The following is a 15,270-nucleotide window of genomic DNA, read 5'->3' on the forward strand; positions in this document are numbered from 1 at the left end:
GCCAGAGAGGAAGTCCAATAAATGAAAGAAGCCTTCCTTTCTGATCCTTACTATTCTTTTTGCACTCGAGTCAAAGTACGTATGAAATATTGGAAGAATATATCTCCCAGAAGCACATTAAGAAGAGTGAATTCTCTCAGTAAAATTCAGCTCAAGGTGAAGACAACAAAACCTATTCTAGTCTCCTTGCTATATAGCAAACCCCCTACCTGAGCTCCTGGAGGCCATCTCAGACTTGATAGTCAAGTTCCTCAGGCTTATAGTCCTGAGGGACTTCAATCTGCTTGGCATGCTGCTTGATCTTGGAAGAAGCTCAGGAATTCATGGCCACCATGACAACCATGGGCCTATCCAGGTCATCCATGCCAAATTAAGACCATGGTCATACTACAGGATTGATCTTGTCAGAGCAGTGGCAATGTTATCTGTCAAAATCCCCTCTGTCATGATCAGACCAAGACATGGTGGCCTTGAGATTTTCTTATGTTTGCCCCCCCCCGCCCTTGATGACAGATGGACTAAAGAATTTCTGACACCCTGGACAGGACCCCAAAAATGTCCCTCTTCTGGCCTATGAGACCTGACATTCGTCATTGTTAATGGAGGAGCTGAGGGTATTGTAAAGGGCCAAGAGATGGCTAGAGAGCTGCTGAAGAAAAAGAATGATTCTGACCTACCACAGGTCAGAATTCTGATTAAGACCTACTTTATGGTGTTAAGAGCAGTGAAAATCAATATTTCTCTGCACTTATTGCATCTTTAACCTTTTCAAGATCATCCAGTCCCTCCTCAGGAAGGAGGATTCAGATTATCATCTTCCGGACTTTGCAGAGGAGCAATAGCTGATGGATCAGATTTGCTCTCAGTTTGAGTCCAAGGATGGTACAAGTCCATTAGAGATGCTTGGAAAACAGACTTAACCTGTTGGGAACAATTTGACCCTGTGATAAAGTGGATAGAGTATTAGGGGCACACAACACAACTATTTCCTTATTAAACTTAGAGTAAGAATAATATTCTATGAATCTCCTTTGATAGAAAGAAAAACTTCTATATGTTTTCTCTACATAGCAAGAAGACTTCTCATTCTTTTTGGAAAACAATTTCTCCTACTGAAAAAGAACACAAGGTACACTAATTCTTCTTTATGAGTTGCTTCCGGTGGTTGAGTTGTGGCTGTAAAACAATGATGTAGCATTTTGGCAAAAATATGCATCCCAGTAATGCAGCACTAGAGGACAAGATGGAGAAGATCTCCACAGCTACCATGGCTCTTCCTTTTGTGCTCAAATAGGCTGGAAAGAAGGACACCCAAACACTGCAAAAGGCTAACATGCTGAATGTGATGAACTTGGCTTCATTGAAGCTGTCAGGTAATGTACGGGCAAGAAAAGCCACAATAAAGCTGGCAATAGCCAAGATACCCATATATCCCAGCACACAATAGAAGAACAAAGCTGACCCCTCATTGCATTGTAAAATAATTTCTTGGGATTCTGACTGCATGTCTAACTCAGGGAATGGGGGTGATATTGACAACCAAAGCATACAAATACATACTTGAAAGAGAGAACAGGAAAAGACAGTAGAAAAGGCCAATCTTTTCCCCATCCATCGTCTCATCTGAGATCCTGGTTTAGTGGCCATGAAAGCAACAACCACAGTGATGGTTTTGGACAGCACACTAGAAATAGCCACTGAGAACGTGATTCCAAAGGTTGATTGCCGGAGAAGGCAGGTCATTTTGCCAGGTTGGCTGAGGAAGAACAAAGAGGAGAGAAAACAAAGTAGAAGAGAGACAAGTAAGGTGTAGGTGAGGGACCGATTGTTGGCTTTGACAATAGGAGTGTCCCTGTACTTAATAAAAGTTCCAAGAACCCAAGAGGTCAAGAAGAAGAAACAAAGAGCAGTTGAGGCTAAACCAATTCCTAAGTTTTCTTCAAAAGTTAGAAAGGCCACTGATTTTAGGATGCATCTGTTTTTTTCTTTATTTGGGTAATGATCTTCTGCACATTCAAAACAATCTTCCATATCTGGAAAAAAAATAAAGGAATTTCTCATCTAGGCATTCAATATTTCTTATAATTACTTTCTGTATGTATGCCAACTATTATTCATTTTGAATTCTTCAACTGTTAACTTGTGGAATCTTTTTTATATGAAAATGCAGTTTTTTTCTCAGTTGTATTATTCAGTATTTATTATAAAAGAAAAAACAATGAGCAAGTTAATTATTATTTGAAAAGGAATCCTTTCCAAAAATTTCAAGTTTATTTTAATATAAAACTTTTGAACTTTTCCCATTTCTAAAATATGGAGAAAAAACTTTGATGATAAAATATAAGACTTTAGTGACAAAAACAGCAGTACTGACTCTGAGGAGCAAACCACTTTAATTCATTTAAATTCTTTTAATTTTTCTCTTTCCTATAGAATATACTATAGGGTTAAAGTAAGGAGTGGTCAGTCTTTCTATTTGAATAAAGTGTGGGATCTTTAAGCAAAAAGAGTCACCTAAGTTTTCTGTAAAATATGAGAGGCATATAAATCTGATCCCTGTACTTTATTCTAATCTTTACAATCCTTTTGTGTTCTATGCGAAAAACATAGGTAGGAGACACCAAGGTAGAATTCTACAAATATCCATCCTATGTCGCTTTGAGGGTAGAATATCTGATCTATTCACAAACTTTTCTTTGTCTGATGAAACTTTTCTTTCCCTTACATTCAAGTTTATAGGAGAGAAGGCTTAGAAGGCAGATCCAGTGAAACAAATGTCTCCATGTATGCTCTGATAAGTGACCTGAAGCAATCAAAAGCCTGTTTCTTGAGCTTTAGTATAGAGGTCTCCAACATTTCTCAGCTAGCAGACCAGAGGGAAAGAGAGGGGGAAGCAATTTATGCACATATGCACGCACACACACAAGGGGCTGTGAGCATGCATGATGCAAATGGGGTGGTGCTAGTGCCTGTGTGACAATTGCTAGCACTTGCCTCATTTTCACCATGTGGCACCCCATTTTTGCCATGCAGTGCCCTGTTTTCACCACGTGGCACCCCATTTGCATAGTGGCAGTGGTGCTAGTGTGAGTGGGGATGAGCACACGCACACACATGCATGCACTGGCCAGCCTGTTCCACAGCCTGCTGGCCAGAAGACCACAGCCTGGTAGTGGGCCATGGTCCACAGATTGAGAACCCCTGCTTTAGACTAACATTGATTTAAATTTTAAATAAAACTTTATCTAAGTCGATTCTCCTTATTTCAATTACATATAGCCCATAAACAAAGAGGAAGAAAAGATAAACAAGTTTCTGAGTTAATTCAATGCCCATAGACTTCAATGATATATTCATGTTTTCTGAAAAGAAGAAAATAAATTGTTCCTGTTTTTCCCCAATTAGTTCTTTAATTCCCAATCTACTGTACACATTGGCTGGTAATCTTCCATTCAGATAGTAACTATGTAACTTTCTTAGCTGGACTTAACAATGGTTAGGTTTTCATCAAAGTTATGAATATTGTCACCATAAGGTAGAATTTTTAAAGAAATGTTTAATATTTCCTGAGTTTATTAGAAAAATCATGATATTTTGTTTCTTCTGTGAACAATCTTTAGAAAAAGAACAACTAATACAAACAATTTTAAAATGTGAAAAATGGATGAATAGTTATAGATCATAATAGAAGATCAATGACTGAATGTACAGATAAAAGATGGTAAATGAGAGAGAGAGAGAGATGAATGATAGATGATAAAATAGACAGACACAGATGATAGATAGATAGATAGATAGATAGATAGATAGATAGATAGATAGATAGATAGATAGGTGATAGATTAAATAGATTAGATGATATAGATAGATAGATAGATAGATAGATAGATAGATAGATAGATAGATAGATAGATAGATAGATAGATAGACAGACAGACAGATGGATGATAGAGAGATAGGTGGTAGATTAACTAGATTAGATGATAGATTAGAAAGATAGATAGATAGATAGATAGATAGATAGATAGATAGACAGACAGACAGACAGACAGACAGACAGACAGACAGACAGACAGACAGACAGACAGACAGACAGACAGACACATATAGATAGGCCCTGTATAGGAAACATTACCTGCCAAAATATCATGGGCAATCTTTGAGTCCTGAACAATAAATTGTGATCCAGAAAAAAAGACTATTCACTCTGAAGAACTAGTAAAACTATTAATTATATGCATGCTAACACAGTTTGTTTTCTTAGGGGTATTTAATGAAAACATGGTGGATTGTTTAACTCAGAGGTCCCCAACCTTTTGGGCACCAGAGACTGGTTCCATGGAGAGAGGTTTTTCCATGGACTGGAGTGTGTGTGGTTTTGTATGCTGCCTGCATCCCGAGGATGGGGCTTTGCTTTTTTGTTGCTGGCATGCCATGGCTGAGTACTGGTCCTCGGAGAAGGGATTGGGGACCCCTGGTTTAACTTACCATTTTGATTTGTAATCTTTCCTTCTGGGCATGGAACACAGTCATAGCAACAGAATTCTTTTTCTTCTGTCCCTTTCTTCCAATTTCCAGGGGAACAAGGATCATTACACAGAGAAATTGGAAGTACCTGGTTTTTCAAAAAGAGATTTTTTTAATAAAAAAATCCTAATTATTAGTAATAGTAATAATAGTAAAGTTGGAAGGGACCTTGGAGGTCATCTAGTCCAACCCCCTGCTCAGGCAGGAAACCCTATACCATTTCGGACAAATGGCTGTCCAGTCTCTTCTTAAAAACTTCCAGTGTTGGAGCATTTACTGCTTCTGGAGGCAGGCTGTTCCACTGATTAATTGTTCTCACTGTCAGGAAGTTTCTCCTTAGTTCTAGGTTGCTTCTCTCCTTGATTAGTTTCCACCCGTTGCTTCTTGTCCTGCCTTCAGGTGCTTTGGAAAATAGCTTAATTCCCTCTTCTTTATGGCAGCCCCTGAGATATTGGAACACTGCTATCATGTCCCCCCTTGTCCTTCTCTTAGTTATTCTCCTTTATGGAGAGAAAGAATTTCAATGGCTTGCTTGAAGAAGAGCAGGGTGAGTGAATAAATGTGCCTGATGACAATCTTATGGAAACAACGTGACTCCCATAATTTCAAATGGAAATGCAGCTCAAATATGAAAATCTGGCTTTTACATTGTAATGTCGTTTTATCAGTTTGGGTAAATGCTTGAACATGGTCAGCATTTGTACAGAATATAAGTTTTTTTAAAAAATTCAGAAAGAGAAATTAGATTTATAAAGAGACTATGTTCAATATGGCTTTAAAGTCATTTTCATGGTATCATAATGGATCACACACAGTCCATTAAATGTGTCCTTACCTGGTTAAAAGCTGGATGCCAGACAATCCTCTCTTCATCAATGAATAATTTCTTCCCTTTTGGAGCATGAGGATCTATCTTTCCAACTCTAACTCTCTGAAAGGATCTGTTTGGAAAAGGGATGAAATTAATTATGTCGAATCCACCTGTTTCTGCTCCTTCTTCATTCAGGGACACTCTCTCCCCAGCTGAATTGTTAAAAGAAATGCCTTGAAGAAATGGATGGAGCTACTTAAAAGAGATAAAAAGAGAGGGAATTAAAAGGATAATAATGGAGAGGAGACCAGTATATTCAAGTTTCATTGATACATTCTTCCCATTTCTATAACAATTATCAGACAGGTACACCTAGAAAACTGATCACAAATATTACACAGATATGTACAGGTGTATTCTATTATTAAATTCATATTATTTTAAGGAAGGACAAGAAACAACGTCAAGAAACAAAAGTATAATAAAAAGAGCACATTTTTTTTGTTTAATTAAACTTCAACAGTATCTCGTCTTATCTTCAACTTTTCCTTCCTAATTGGTACAAAGCTATTTTGGAGCCTGGGAGAGATAAATTTGGTTTGGATTGCTTTTAGAATGTGAGTCTTCAGTGTTCTTCTATAGATAGGACAAAGAGAGAGATTCTTTCAAAGATAGTTTTTCCAAAGGGTGAAGGCCATAGCTGAAAAGGACCATCTATCGGTGCATCCTTCTTGAATTCTGATAGCGAGAATATGCTCAGTTTCTCCACCATGAGCCAAACAGAAGTAACTTGGACTATTGATAACTTTTGTAGACAACCAAAATGGAAGTGATCAAGGACTTCATTTCAACCATCTCTTACTGTGCAAATTCTTATGACTTCCTACACAAACCCTATTAACACATTAATCATGATATTTTTGTTGTTGCTAATTGCGAAGTCGTGTCCTACCCATCGCGACCCCATGGACAACGTTCCTCCAGGTCTTCCTGTCCTCTACAATCTTCTGGAGTCCATTTAAATTCACACCTACTGCTTCAGTGACTCCATCCAGCCATCTCATTCTCTTTCGTCCCCTTCTTCTATTGCCCTCAATCTTTCCCAGCATTAGGCTCTTCTCCAGTGAATCCTTCCTTCTCATTAGGAATCATGATATATATAGTAGCTTTTCAATGATCACACATTAACTTTACTGCAGGATTCAATCTGGGTCAGTCATCAAGACCATATTCTGAGCTTTGGACTCATCCTGGAGCCCATCCTCTTTATAAATAACTTTATTCCACAAGCATAAAATATTAAAACTTTGCATAATTGGTTCCAAACATAATTCTACATCAGACTTCTCATTGCAATAAAGGAAGCGTTCAGTGGAGAAAGAATACCTGCCAAGACTGCAGATCTGGAAGATCAAGTTTTTTATCCATCATGGTGTTTTTCTTTGTGAACCTCAAAATGAGTAGAGCCTGCAAAGCATGAGCCACAGAATAAACGGCATTGTAGATACTATAGCTTTGGCCAGTCATTTCCATTTCAAACACAGGCCCAGGAAGATCCTCCAGCTTCATCTCCCCATTGCATTTCCTACTGTGTATTTCATGTAACTCTGGTTTTGGAAATGAACAATCAAATGATTGTTCCCAAACATCATGCAGAAACTCATCTCTGTAGACTGAATATGGTTTTATGGTCTGAAGGAATTCTTTGAAACCTGCAACTGCTCCTGAATGAACAGTGAAGGAAATAGCCCCATAGAACATCTGGAGATCCCATGTGATTTGAATGCCTGATAGTGCAAAATCAATCTGTGCAGTCATGATCCACATCTTTCCAAGTAATGCAGTTTTCTTATTTTCAGAATCTGCCAAAAATGTGACACCTCTGAGAGTCATTATTGCCAATGATTCTCCATAGACAAGCAATGCGTTGGCTTTGCTATTCATCAAATTAATGGAAATACAAGAAAATTGGTGATAAAGATCTTTGTAGTCTGCCAGGTTGATGAGTTGTGGAAGCCTTTGAATGAACGAGGAGCAGATGCCATTCTGTGAAAGTAAGGGCTCCATTTTCTGTAAAAAATATTCTCCATTGTTGTTATCTACAGCAAAAATCCCAATCCATGTCCAGCTGAAATGACGAAGCAGTTGGATAATCCCAATGTACTGATGGTCCTCTTTGGGGACCATGAAATAAAATTGCTTACTGGTCTGAAATTTCTCTTTGCCTAATGAGCCATATGTGAGCTAAAAGAACGCAACATAGTATTCTGTTCATTTGTTAGCTCTTGATGTGATCTTTCAGATCAAGGACTCATGTAAATATATCCAAAGAAGTGTCAACACTGCCTCCACTAGGACTCCTAAGAAAAATTATCCTTGGCTCCTTTGTTGCAAAAAGCATAGTTTTATCATAAGTCAAGTGAATTACCATAGAACAAAGCCAGAACTGAGGTCTGTGTGCCTAAATCTCTAGGTTTACGTTCCCTCCCCTAGGTCACTTCTTACTGCTGGTTTCCTATTGGGTATGTCTAGTTTAATGAAAGGAAGAGCTAGGGGTGACATGATAGCAGTGTTCCAATATCTGAGGGGTTGCCATAAAGAAGAGGGAGTCAAGCTATTCTCCAAAGCACGTGAAACAATGGATGGAAACTAATCAAGAAGAGAAGCAACTTAGAACTAAGAAGAAATTTCCTGACAGTGAGAACAATTAATCAGTGGGACAACTTGCCCCCAGAAGTTATAAATGCTCCAACACTGGAAGTTTTTAAGAAGAGATTGGACAACCATTTGTCTGAAATGGTATAGGGTTTCCTGCCTGAGCAGGGAGTTGGACTAGATGACCTCCAAGGTCCCTTCCAACTCCTATTCTATTCTATTCTATTCTAATTTTTTATTATTCTATTCTATTCTATTCTATTCTATTCTATTCTATTCTATTCTATTCTATTCTATTCTATTCTATAATCATATTCAAATGAAGTGTTTTGGAAATGGTCTCTTCCACTGGGGTTTGCCGGTATGCAACTGAATGCCATTCCCAGCTGTCTGACCTTGAGAAGCTATGGTGAATAGTCTTCCCCCCTACTAAACAGCTCCTTCCACTCCCCACCCCCCGAGTTCATGGCAGATTGGCATTGAGCAATAACATTGTGCAGACATGAAATGGCCATTCTGATAGGAAGGATTTTTTTCCCCTAGAATTCCTCTAAATATAGAATGGAATTTCTAGGGATTATTTCAAACACACATAATGGGTCAATGGTTTTAATAGGAGCAGAGAGAACTACACTTAAATCTTCCCTCAGATATGGATGACCCAGGATACTTTGGTACATTTACTTTGATGATTGGCATCATAGTTTCAAAAAAAGAGTGCTATGTACTTTACTTTTAAGCCCTGCAGAAATTTGTAATATAAATCTAAGACTTATATCTGATGATCAATAATTATGCCATAATAACAGAAACAGATAGAATTTTCCTCCTCAGGCCCTAAATATTTACCTGTGGAATCTTGAACAAACCTACAATTTCATCTATATAAGATGAAGTATCAGAACTTAACCCTCCAATGATTGCCATGAGAGTCTTCTGGCTATCACATTTGTAGTTAGGATAAAATTCCTGGGATTTGAAAAGCAGGTCCAGAGTGGTGCGATAGGTCATCCTTGGATTGTAGTAACTGTCATAGATGTGGAACCCGAAGGTGACATTAGGTAAGATTTGCAGGTCCTCATTGATCTCCTTCACAGCAAAGGCCAAGGCAAGTATGTGCTGGTAGAATTTGGTTATTACACTGCAAATAATTTAAATAAACCCATTGAAAAAATTGACAATTTAGAATACAGTAGAGTAGAGTAGAACAGAACAGAACAGAATAGAAATAAGAATAAATCGAATTGAACAGAACATAACATAACAGAAATAAGAATAAATCGAATTTAACAGAACAGAAATAACAATAAATCGAATTTAACAGAACAGAATAGAATAATTGAGTTGGAAGGGATCTTGGAAATCTTCTAGTCCAAACCCCTGCTCAGGAAGGAAACCCTATACAATTTCAGACAAATGGTTTATGTAAGGTGACATTACTTTTCTATGAATAAAAATCAATTCTATTATCTCATGGAACTAGGAATATAATAGCCTTTCTAAAAGGCTTAAACATTTTCAGAAAGTTCAAATTTATTTTTCCCATGGTATTCCCATGATTTGCAAAACATATCTAACCCTAAATATTCTCTACTTTTTAGACAATATTTCCATTATGTGCAACAGTGATGTCCTATAAGACATAAAATAAAATAACTTTTTTCCCCAAGATATCACACAATGTTCTTCAAAAACATATTACGCCAAAGTTTCATTCATTTCATGAGAAAGACTTGAATGCAATGGGGGAAAAAACCCTATTTCTTCCCCACAACTACATTTCTTTGAAACATGGAGAATTTTTAGATTCTGTATGGAACTACTTTTATGCTCAAGCAGCTTTTATACTCATTTAAGCAATTTTTGAGAATCTGATTAAGGTTAGAAAAAAAATCTTACATTGGTAAATCAAAAGGTTTCAGGGAGGGATGTTCCTTAAATTGAATTTCATAAAAGTGGTAAACAATATGAGACATTATCCCACCAATGATGAAGTCACCAGGCTGGTACCACTCATGTGGAACAGGAAAAACATTATTTGTAAGGCAGCTCTGTGTAACTTCTTTGTGCCCCAAGAATAACAAAAGGAACAACATCTTTCCTGCATGTTTAGCTGAAAATATCTGTGTCTTCCATCCTATGCATGGATAAGCATGGATTCCAACGATGAACCAAATGATTAATCCAAGGTTTATATCTCAGAATGCAACTAATGAAAAAAATCTATCATTTGCTATCCACGTGAGTGCAAATTTGCACCTTGGATAGGATGGGAACTTGAAGCAATGAATCTGACAGACCCTTTTTTCCGTTTTGTTCCAAACTTCCTGGGGTTCAAGAACTACTTTATAATCTAACATATAACTTGGTGATTGTTCATTTATATACCCTTCTCTGCCATCTTTGATGTTTTGAAGTAGCTCTGAAAATATGGTGATTCCCCACTGAGATAATTGTTTTGGTTTTTTTGGTGAGAAAATAACTGACTGATGGTTCAATTCTTTTCTAAATAAGTAAATGCTAAAAATGTTGTGTAAGTGAGCTTAGCAATAAACAGGCTTAGTTAATCTTCTAGAGTAATTTGATTAATCAAGTAAAGTAATAAATTCACATTCATTTATTGCTGTGGAGCATAGCTCTTGTTTTCCATGTAAAATGAAAAGAATGGTTTGATAGAATAAAGGAAACATATATATATATATATATATATATATATATATATATATATATATATATATATATGTGTGTGTGTGTGTGTGTGTGTGTGTGTGTGTGTGTGTGTGTATAAAGGAATGAAAAATAAGCCTATAGATCATCCATATTTTCAGGCACAGGATGCTACTATGAATCAATAGTAATATTGATACTGAATCTTCATGTTGTTTTTGTCTTTTTGCCCTACTTCTTTAGTGTCCCATTTTGATGGGACTGTTATCATTGGAGCCTGGACTAGAGCAAAATCTCAATTCGCTGTGTAAAGTTACAGGTGTCTGAATCAATCAATCAATCAATGACAGTAGAGCTGGAAGGGATCTTGGAGGTCTTCTAGTTCACCCCACTGCTCAAGATATGAGGCTGTCCAGTCTCTTCTTAAAGACTTCCAGTGATGAAGCACCTACAACATCTGAAGGCAAGATGTGCTTTCTAAGAGCTACTTTATAGCCCACTGATTTATGCAAATATCATAAGGCGTTCTCCTTTAAAAACAGAAGTCTCTATTTGATTGCCACATTTTCCTCAAAGTGTATATGTTGAATGGGAAGAAATTTTGTTTAAGGAACCATTATGAATTACTGTCTGTTTTTCTTTTTTCTGATAGCCATGCCAAAATGTGAGTATACAATTTTACAGAAAGTGACAATATGATTTCTTTTTCTGATGTATGTGAATTCTAATTTTTATTTCTGTTACTTCTCTAGGGTCCCTTTCTGAGGTTCAGCTTGTATCATCGGGGCCTGAAACTGTAAAACCAGGACAAAATCTCAATTTGCTCTGTAAAGTTACAGGTGTCTCCATCACTAGTAGCAGTTACATTTGGAACTGGGTCCGTCAGCCTCCTGGAAAAGGGTTAGAATGGATTGCCAGAATCTATCCCTATGATGGGAGAAAATGGTTTTCATCTTCTCTTCAAAGCCGTACCACCATTACTTCAGATAACTCCAAGAATGAATATTCCCTTCAGTTGACCTCCATGTCAACATCTGACACTGCCATGTATTATTGTGCTGGAGATGCACACTGACTGATTTTGCCTGATCCTCCGAGCAAAAACAGGAAACTGATTCTGACTGGGCATTTCTGTTCCAGGCAGCAGATTAAAATTCAGACAATGAAAGCATTTGAATTCTTTGAGTAATGTCTCCCAGAATTTTTATTTTTTTAAAATGGACCCAGTCATTGAAATGTTTAATGAAAGTTTAATGGAAAGAAGGAATAGGGTGAAGGTGATATGATAATAGCAGTGTACTAATACTGTATCTAAGGAGCTGACACAAAGAAGAGGGGTTCATCAAATTCCTCAAAGCACCTGAAGGCAGAACAAGAAGCAATGGATGAAAACTAATCCAGGAGAGAACCAAGCTAGAACTAAAGAGAAATTTCCTGACAGTTAGAACAATTAATCATTGGAACAAGTTGGCTCTGAAAAATGTGGATGCTTCAACACTGGAGGTTTTTAAGAAGAGATTGGACAACACTTTTTTCTGAAATGGTGTAGGGTTTCCTGCTTGAGCAGGGGTTAGAGTAGAAGACCTTCAAGGTCCCTTCCAACTCTGTTCTATTAAATTCAGCTGAAATAGATGATGACAAACCCATTCTACCCTATAGATAGCAATAGCACTTAGACTTATATACCACTTCACAGTGCCTTACAGCCCTTGCTAAGCGGTTTACAGAGTCAGCATATTGTCCCCAACAATCTGGGTCCTCATTTTACCAAGTTCAGAAGGATAGAAGGCTGAGTCAACCTTGAGCCGGTCAAGATCGAACTCCAGGCAGTTGGCAGAATTAGCCTGCAATTCTAAATTCTAACCATTGCACCAGCACAGCTCTTAGCTAGATCCAACTAGCTACAATGAATTATGTCTGCTTATTTATTTGAACTGTAATAAAGCATAACAGTAAGCACACTCTTGATGACATGGAAATCACGTATATTTATTTTGAACATGAGGAGACAGTAGATGTGGGTTTTTTTTTCTGACTTATTTTGCCTGAAGAATTTCTGCTTTCAAATTGTGGTGTTGGAAAAGACTTATTTTGCTGAAGAATTTCTGCTTTCAAATTGTGGTGCTGGAAAAAACTCTTGAAAGCAAAGAGATCCATTCAGTCAATCCTAAAGGGAATCTACACTGACTGTTCTTTGGAAGGATAGATACTGAAGCTCAAATACTTTGGCCACTTAATGACAAGTGAAGACTCCTTGGAAAAGACCCTGATTTTGGGGAAAGATGAAAGGCAAAAGGAGAAGGGGACAGCAGAGGATGAGATGGTTAGTGTCATCGATATAATGAACATGAATTTGGGGAAATTCTGGGAGACAGGGGAGGCCTGGTGTGCTATAGGGTTGCAGAGTTCAATACAATTTAGCAACTGAACAACAAACTCAAAAGATGTTTTCCCCCTTTGAGTTTCAGTTCCTTCAGAGGACTTGGAAAAATCTGTGGATTTCTATACCTAGCAGGCCCAAAGGGAATAAAATTATCCTCATTTTCTCTTCTCTCTGCCTCTATCTCTGTCTGTCTGTCTGTCTCTCTCTTCTCTCTCTCTCTCTCTCCTCCCAATCCCTTCCTTGTTTTTGGTATAAGATTTCCCTTTACTCCTGTTGCTGAACCCCAGAAATCAGTAACTGAAAAATCAAACAAAATAAAATGCACTAAGTATTAATAAACTAAGAATTCATTGCAGGTATCTAACAAATAGAGTGGATGAAGGAGGAAAAGGGCAATGCAGCCTAATCTCTATTTCAAATTTCTCTCTTGAGATCATTAGGTTAACAGTAAAAACCAGAACTCTGATTGAGAAGTAAGAAATATAGTGAGAGACAACCAATTCTCTCGCTATTTGCAAGATATTTCCTCTAGAGGGCACCACAGTACTGCAAATCAGAAATACAAATACAGGACAAATACAGAATGGTATTAGTAAATATAAACAGTGCTTCTTGGATGATTTCAATTCATTCATCCATTTTTGATCCAATTTCTCTGGAGTTTAATTTTGTTTACCTGGTATTTCTCCCTTATTCTTTTCTCCCCAAATTTCTTTTTCCAGCTGTCCCCAAATTTTCAATTACTTCTCATTTCCATTGTATAACTAAAGAAGGGGGAAGTTTATCAAATAGAATTCTAAGGAATTATAGAAACAACTGCATATGGAACAACTTGATGGGCTTTAGGAGGCTGAAGTTGTTACAGCAATTAAGAACAGTGGTAGAAACCATCCACAGTAGTTCCTGAAAGCTTTGTAAGATCCTTTCTTTGAAATTTTTGTCCCTCAATTTAGAACTGAATTGAGGAACAAAACTCAATTTGGAACAATTTAGAATTGCTGTGCTACTGTGAATAAGTCAAGGATACCGGTAGTACAGTCAAGAAGTATAATCAAGCCATGGTTACACAGATATAAAGTTAATTCTGGGATGTTTCAGGAAACTACTCACATGTCATGGGTAAGAGAGCAAAATATCAGGGATAGCATCTTCCTTTCTGCTTTCCAACACTAGTTACCATATTTTCTGGTGTATAAGATGACTTTCTAAACCATGAAAATCTTCTCAAAAGTTGGGGGTCGTCTTATATGCCCAGTCATCTTATACACTGGAAAATACAGGTACATCAAAGCAAGCTCCCCCGTATTCTGCACCCCATGCTCCTCACCCCTTGGCGTGGGGATTGGCTGTCCAGATGAGAGTTTAAGTGACCCACGCAGCCAAATAGCCCTAGAAAAGTGTCCCTCCGAGAAACAGCCGGGAGGAAGGGGCGAGGTTGGAGCATTGGCTGACCAATGGTGGGAGAGGAGCACTGGCGGAGAGCCAGCCGAGTAAGAATGTCCGTGTTGGGTTAGCAGTGGGGGCTTCCCAAGAAGAAGTGCCCCCACCCCCCTTGCTGCCAAAGTGCTGTTCAGCACTCGCAGAAAGCCAGCGATTTCGCAGAAGCATCCGCCGCTCGGGCAGGGATCCTGCCCCTCCCAGTCATCTTATACGCTGGAAAATACGGTACATTGTCTGAACAGATAAGTGCCAATCAAACTACATAATTTAGAGAGTAATTGCAATATGAGCCCTTCCCCAACCTAACATTTTCCATTAATTTTCATTATACTATCCACTATATACCAAAGGAAAGGGAAAATTATCAATCAATGTCTGCCTTAGATGAGCTCCATTTGAGAGACTTACTGCATGTTTCTGTATATGCAACGGATTTATTGAAGGGATGCAATTTATTCCCATTGTATTGTGTGATTTAATTTTGTAGATCCCTGGATATTCTGAATCCCCCAGAATTACGTTTTGGAGTAAGCATACCTAAATATAAGCCGAAAAGTGTAAATAAATAAATCTCATTAGTGATGGTGAAATATATATTGCTGAGACACCTTGAAGTAACAAAGGAAAAGCAGGAAGGGAAAAATCCAGTGAAACATGATTTTTTCTTTTCAAAAACCCAAGACAGCCCAGGGTAAAACAAAGAAAAATGAGAAATTAACAGAATAACAGAGTTGGAAGGAACCTTGGAGATCTTCTAGTACACACACAGAAACACACACACTCAAGC

The 15,270-nt window shown here is 37.7% G+C and overlaps 1 protein-coding gene across 1 annotated transcript; it reads right to left on the bottom strand.

Annotated features, from left to right (window-relative positions):
* Positions 1-1,134: 1,134 nt before the first annotated feature.
* LOC120300748 (vomeronasal type-2 receptor 26-like) lies at positions 1,135-9,969 on the bottom strand. The gene is made up of 5 exons (XM_039327157.1): positions 9,893-9,969; positions 8,843-9,134; positions 6,725-7,582; positions 4,489-4,615; positions 1,135-2,033 (listed from the first exon to the last, which is right to left on the bottom strand). Exons 1-5 carry the CDS (start codon positions 9,967-9,969, stop codon positions 1,135-1,137), a joined length of 2,253 nt encoding a protein of 750 aa, XP_039183091.1.
* Between the last annotated feature and the right edge of the window lie 5,301 nt (positions 9,970-15,270).

Source organism: Crotalus tigris, unplaced genomic scaffold, assembly GCF_016545835.1.
Source record: "Crotalus tigris isolate CLP2741 ecotype Arizona unplaced genomic scaffold, ASM1654583v1 scf7180000017614.5298720, whole genome shotgun sequence".
In the NCBI taxonomy this organism is placed as follows: Eukaryota; Metazoa; Chordata; class Lepidosauria; order Squamata; family Viperidae; genus Crotalus; species Crotalus tigris.

Coding starts and splice junctions, on each gene's coding strand:
- LOC120300748 (XM_039327157.1), bottom strand. CDS start 9,969: ATGTCTCATATTGTTTACCACTTTTATGAAATTCAATTTAAGGAACAT. Junction 4,616..6,724: donor CAGATCTGCAGTCTTGGCAG/GTATTCTTTCTC, acceptor TTGAAAAACCAG/GTACTTCCAATTTCTCTGTG. Junction 2,034..4,488: donor AAAGATTACAAATCAAAATG/GTAAGTTAAACC, acceptor TTTTTTTTCCAG/ATATGGAAGATTGTTTTGAA.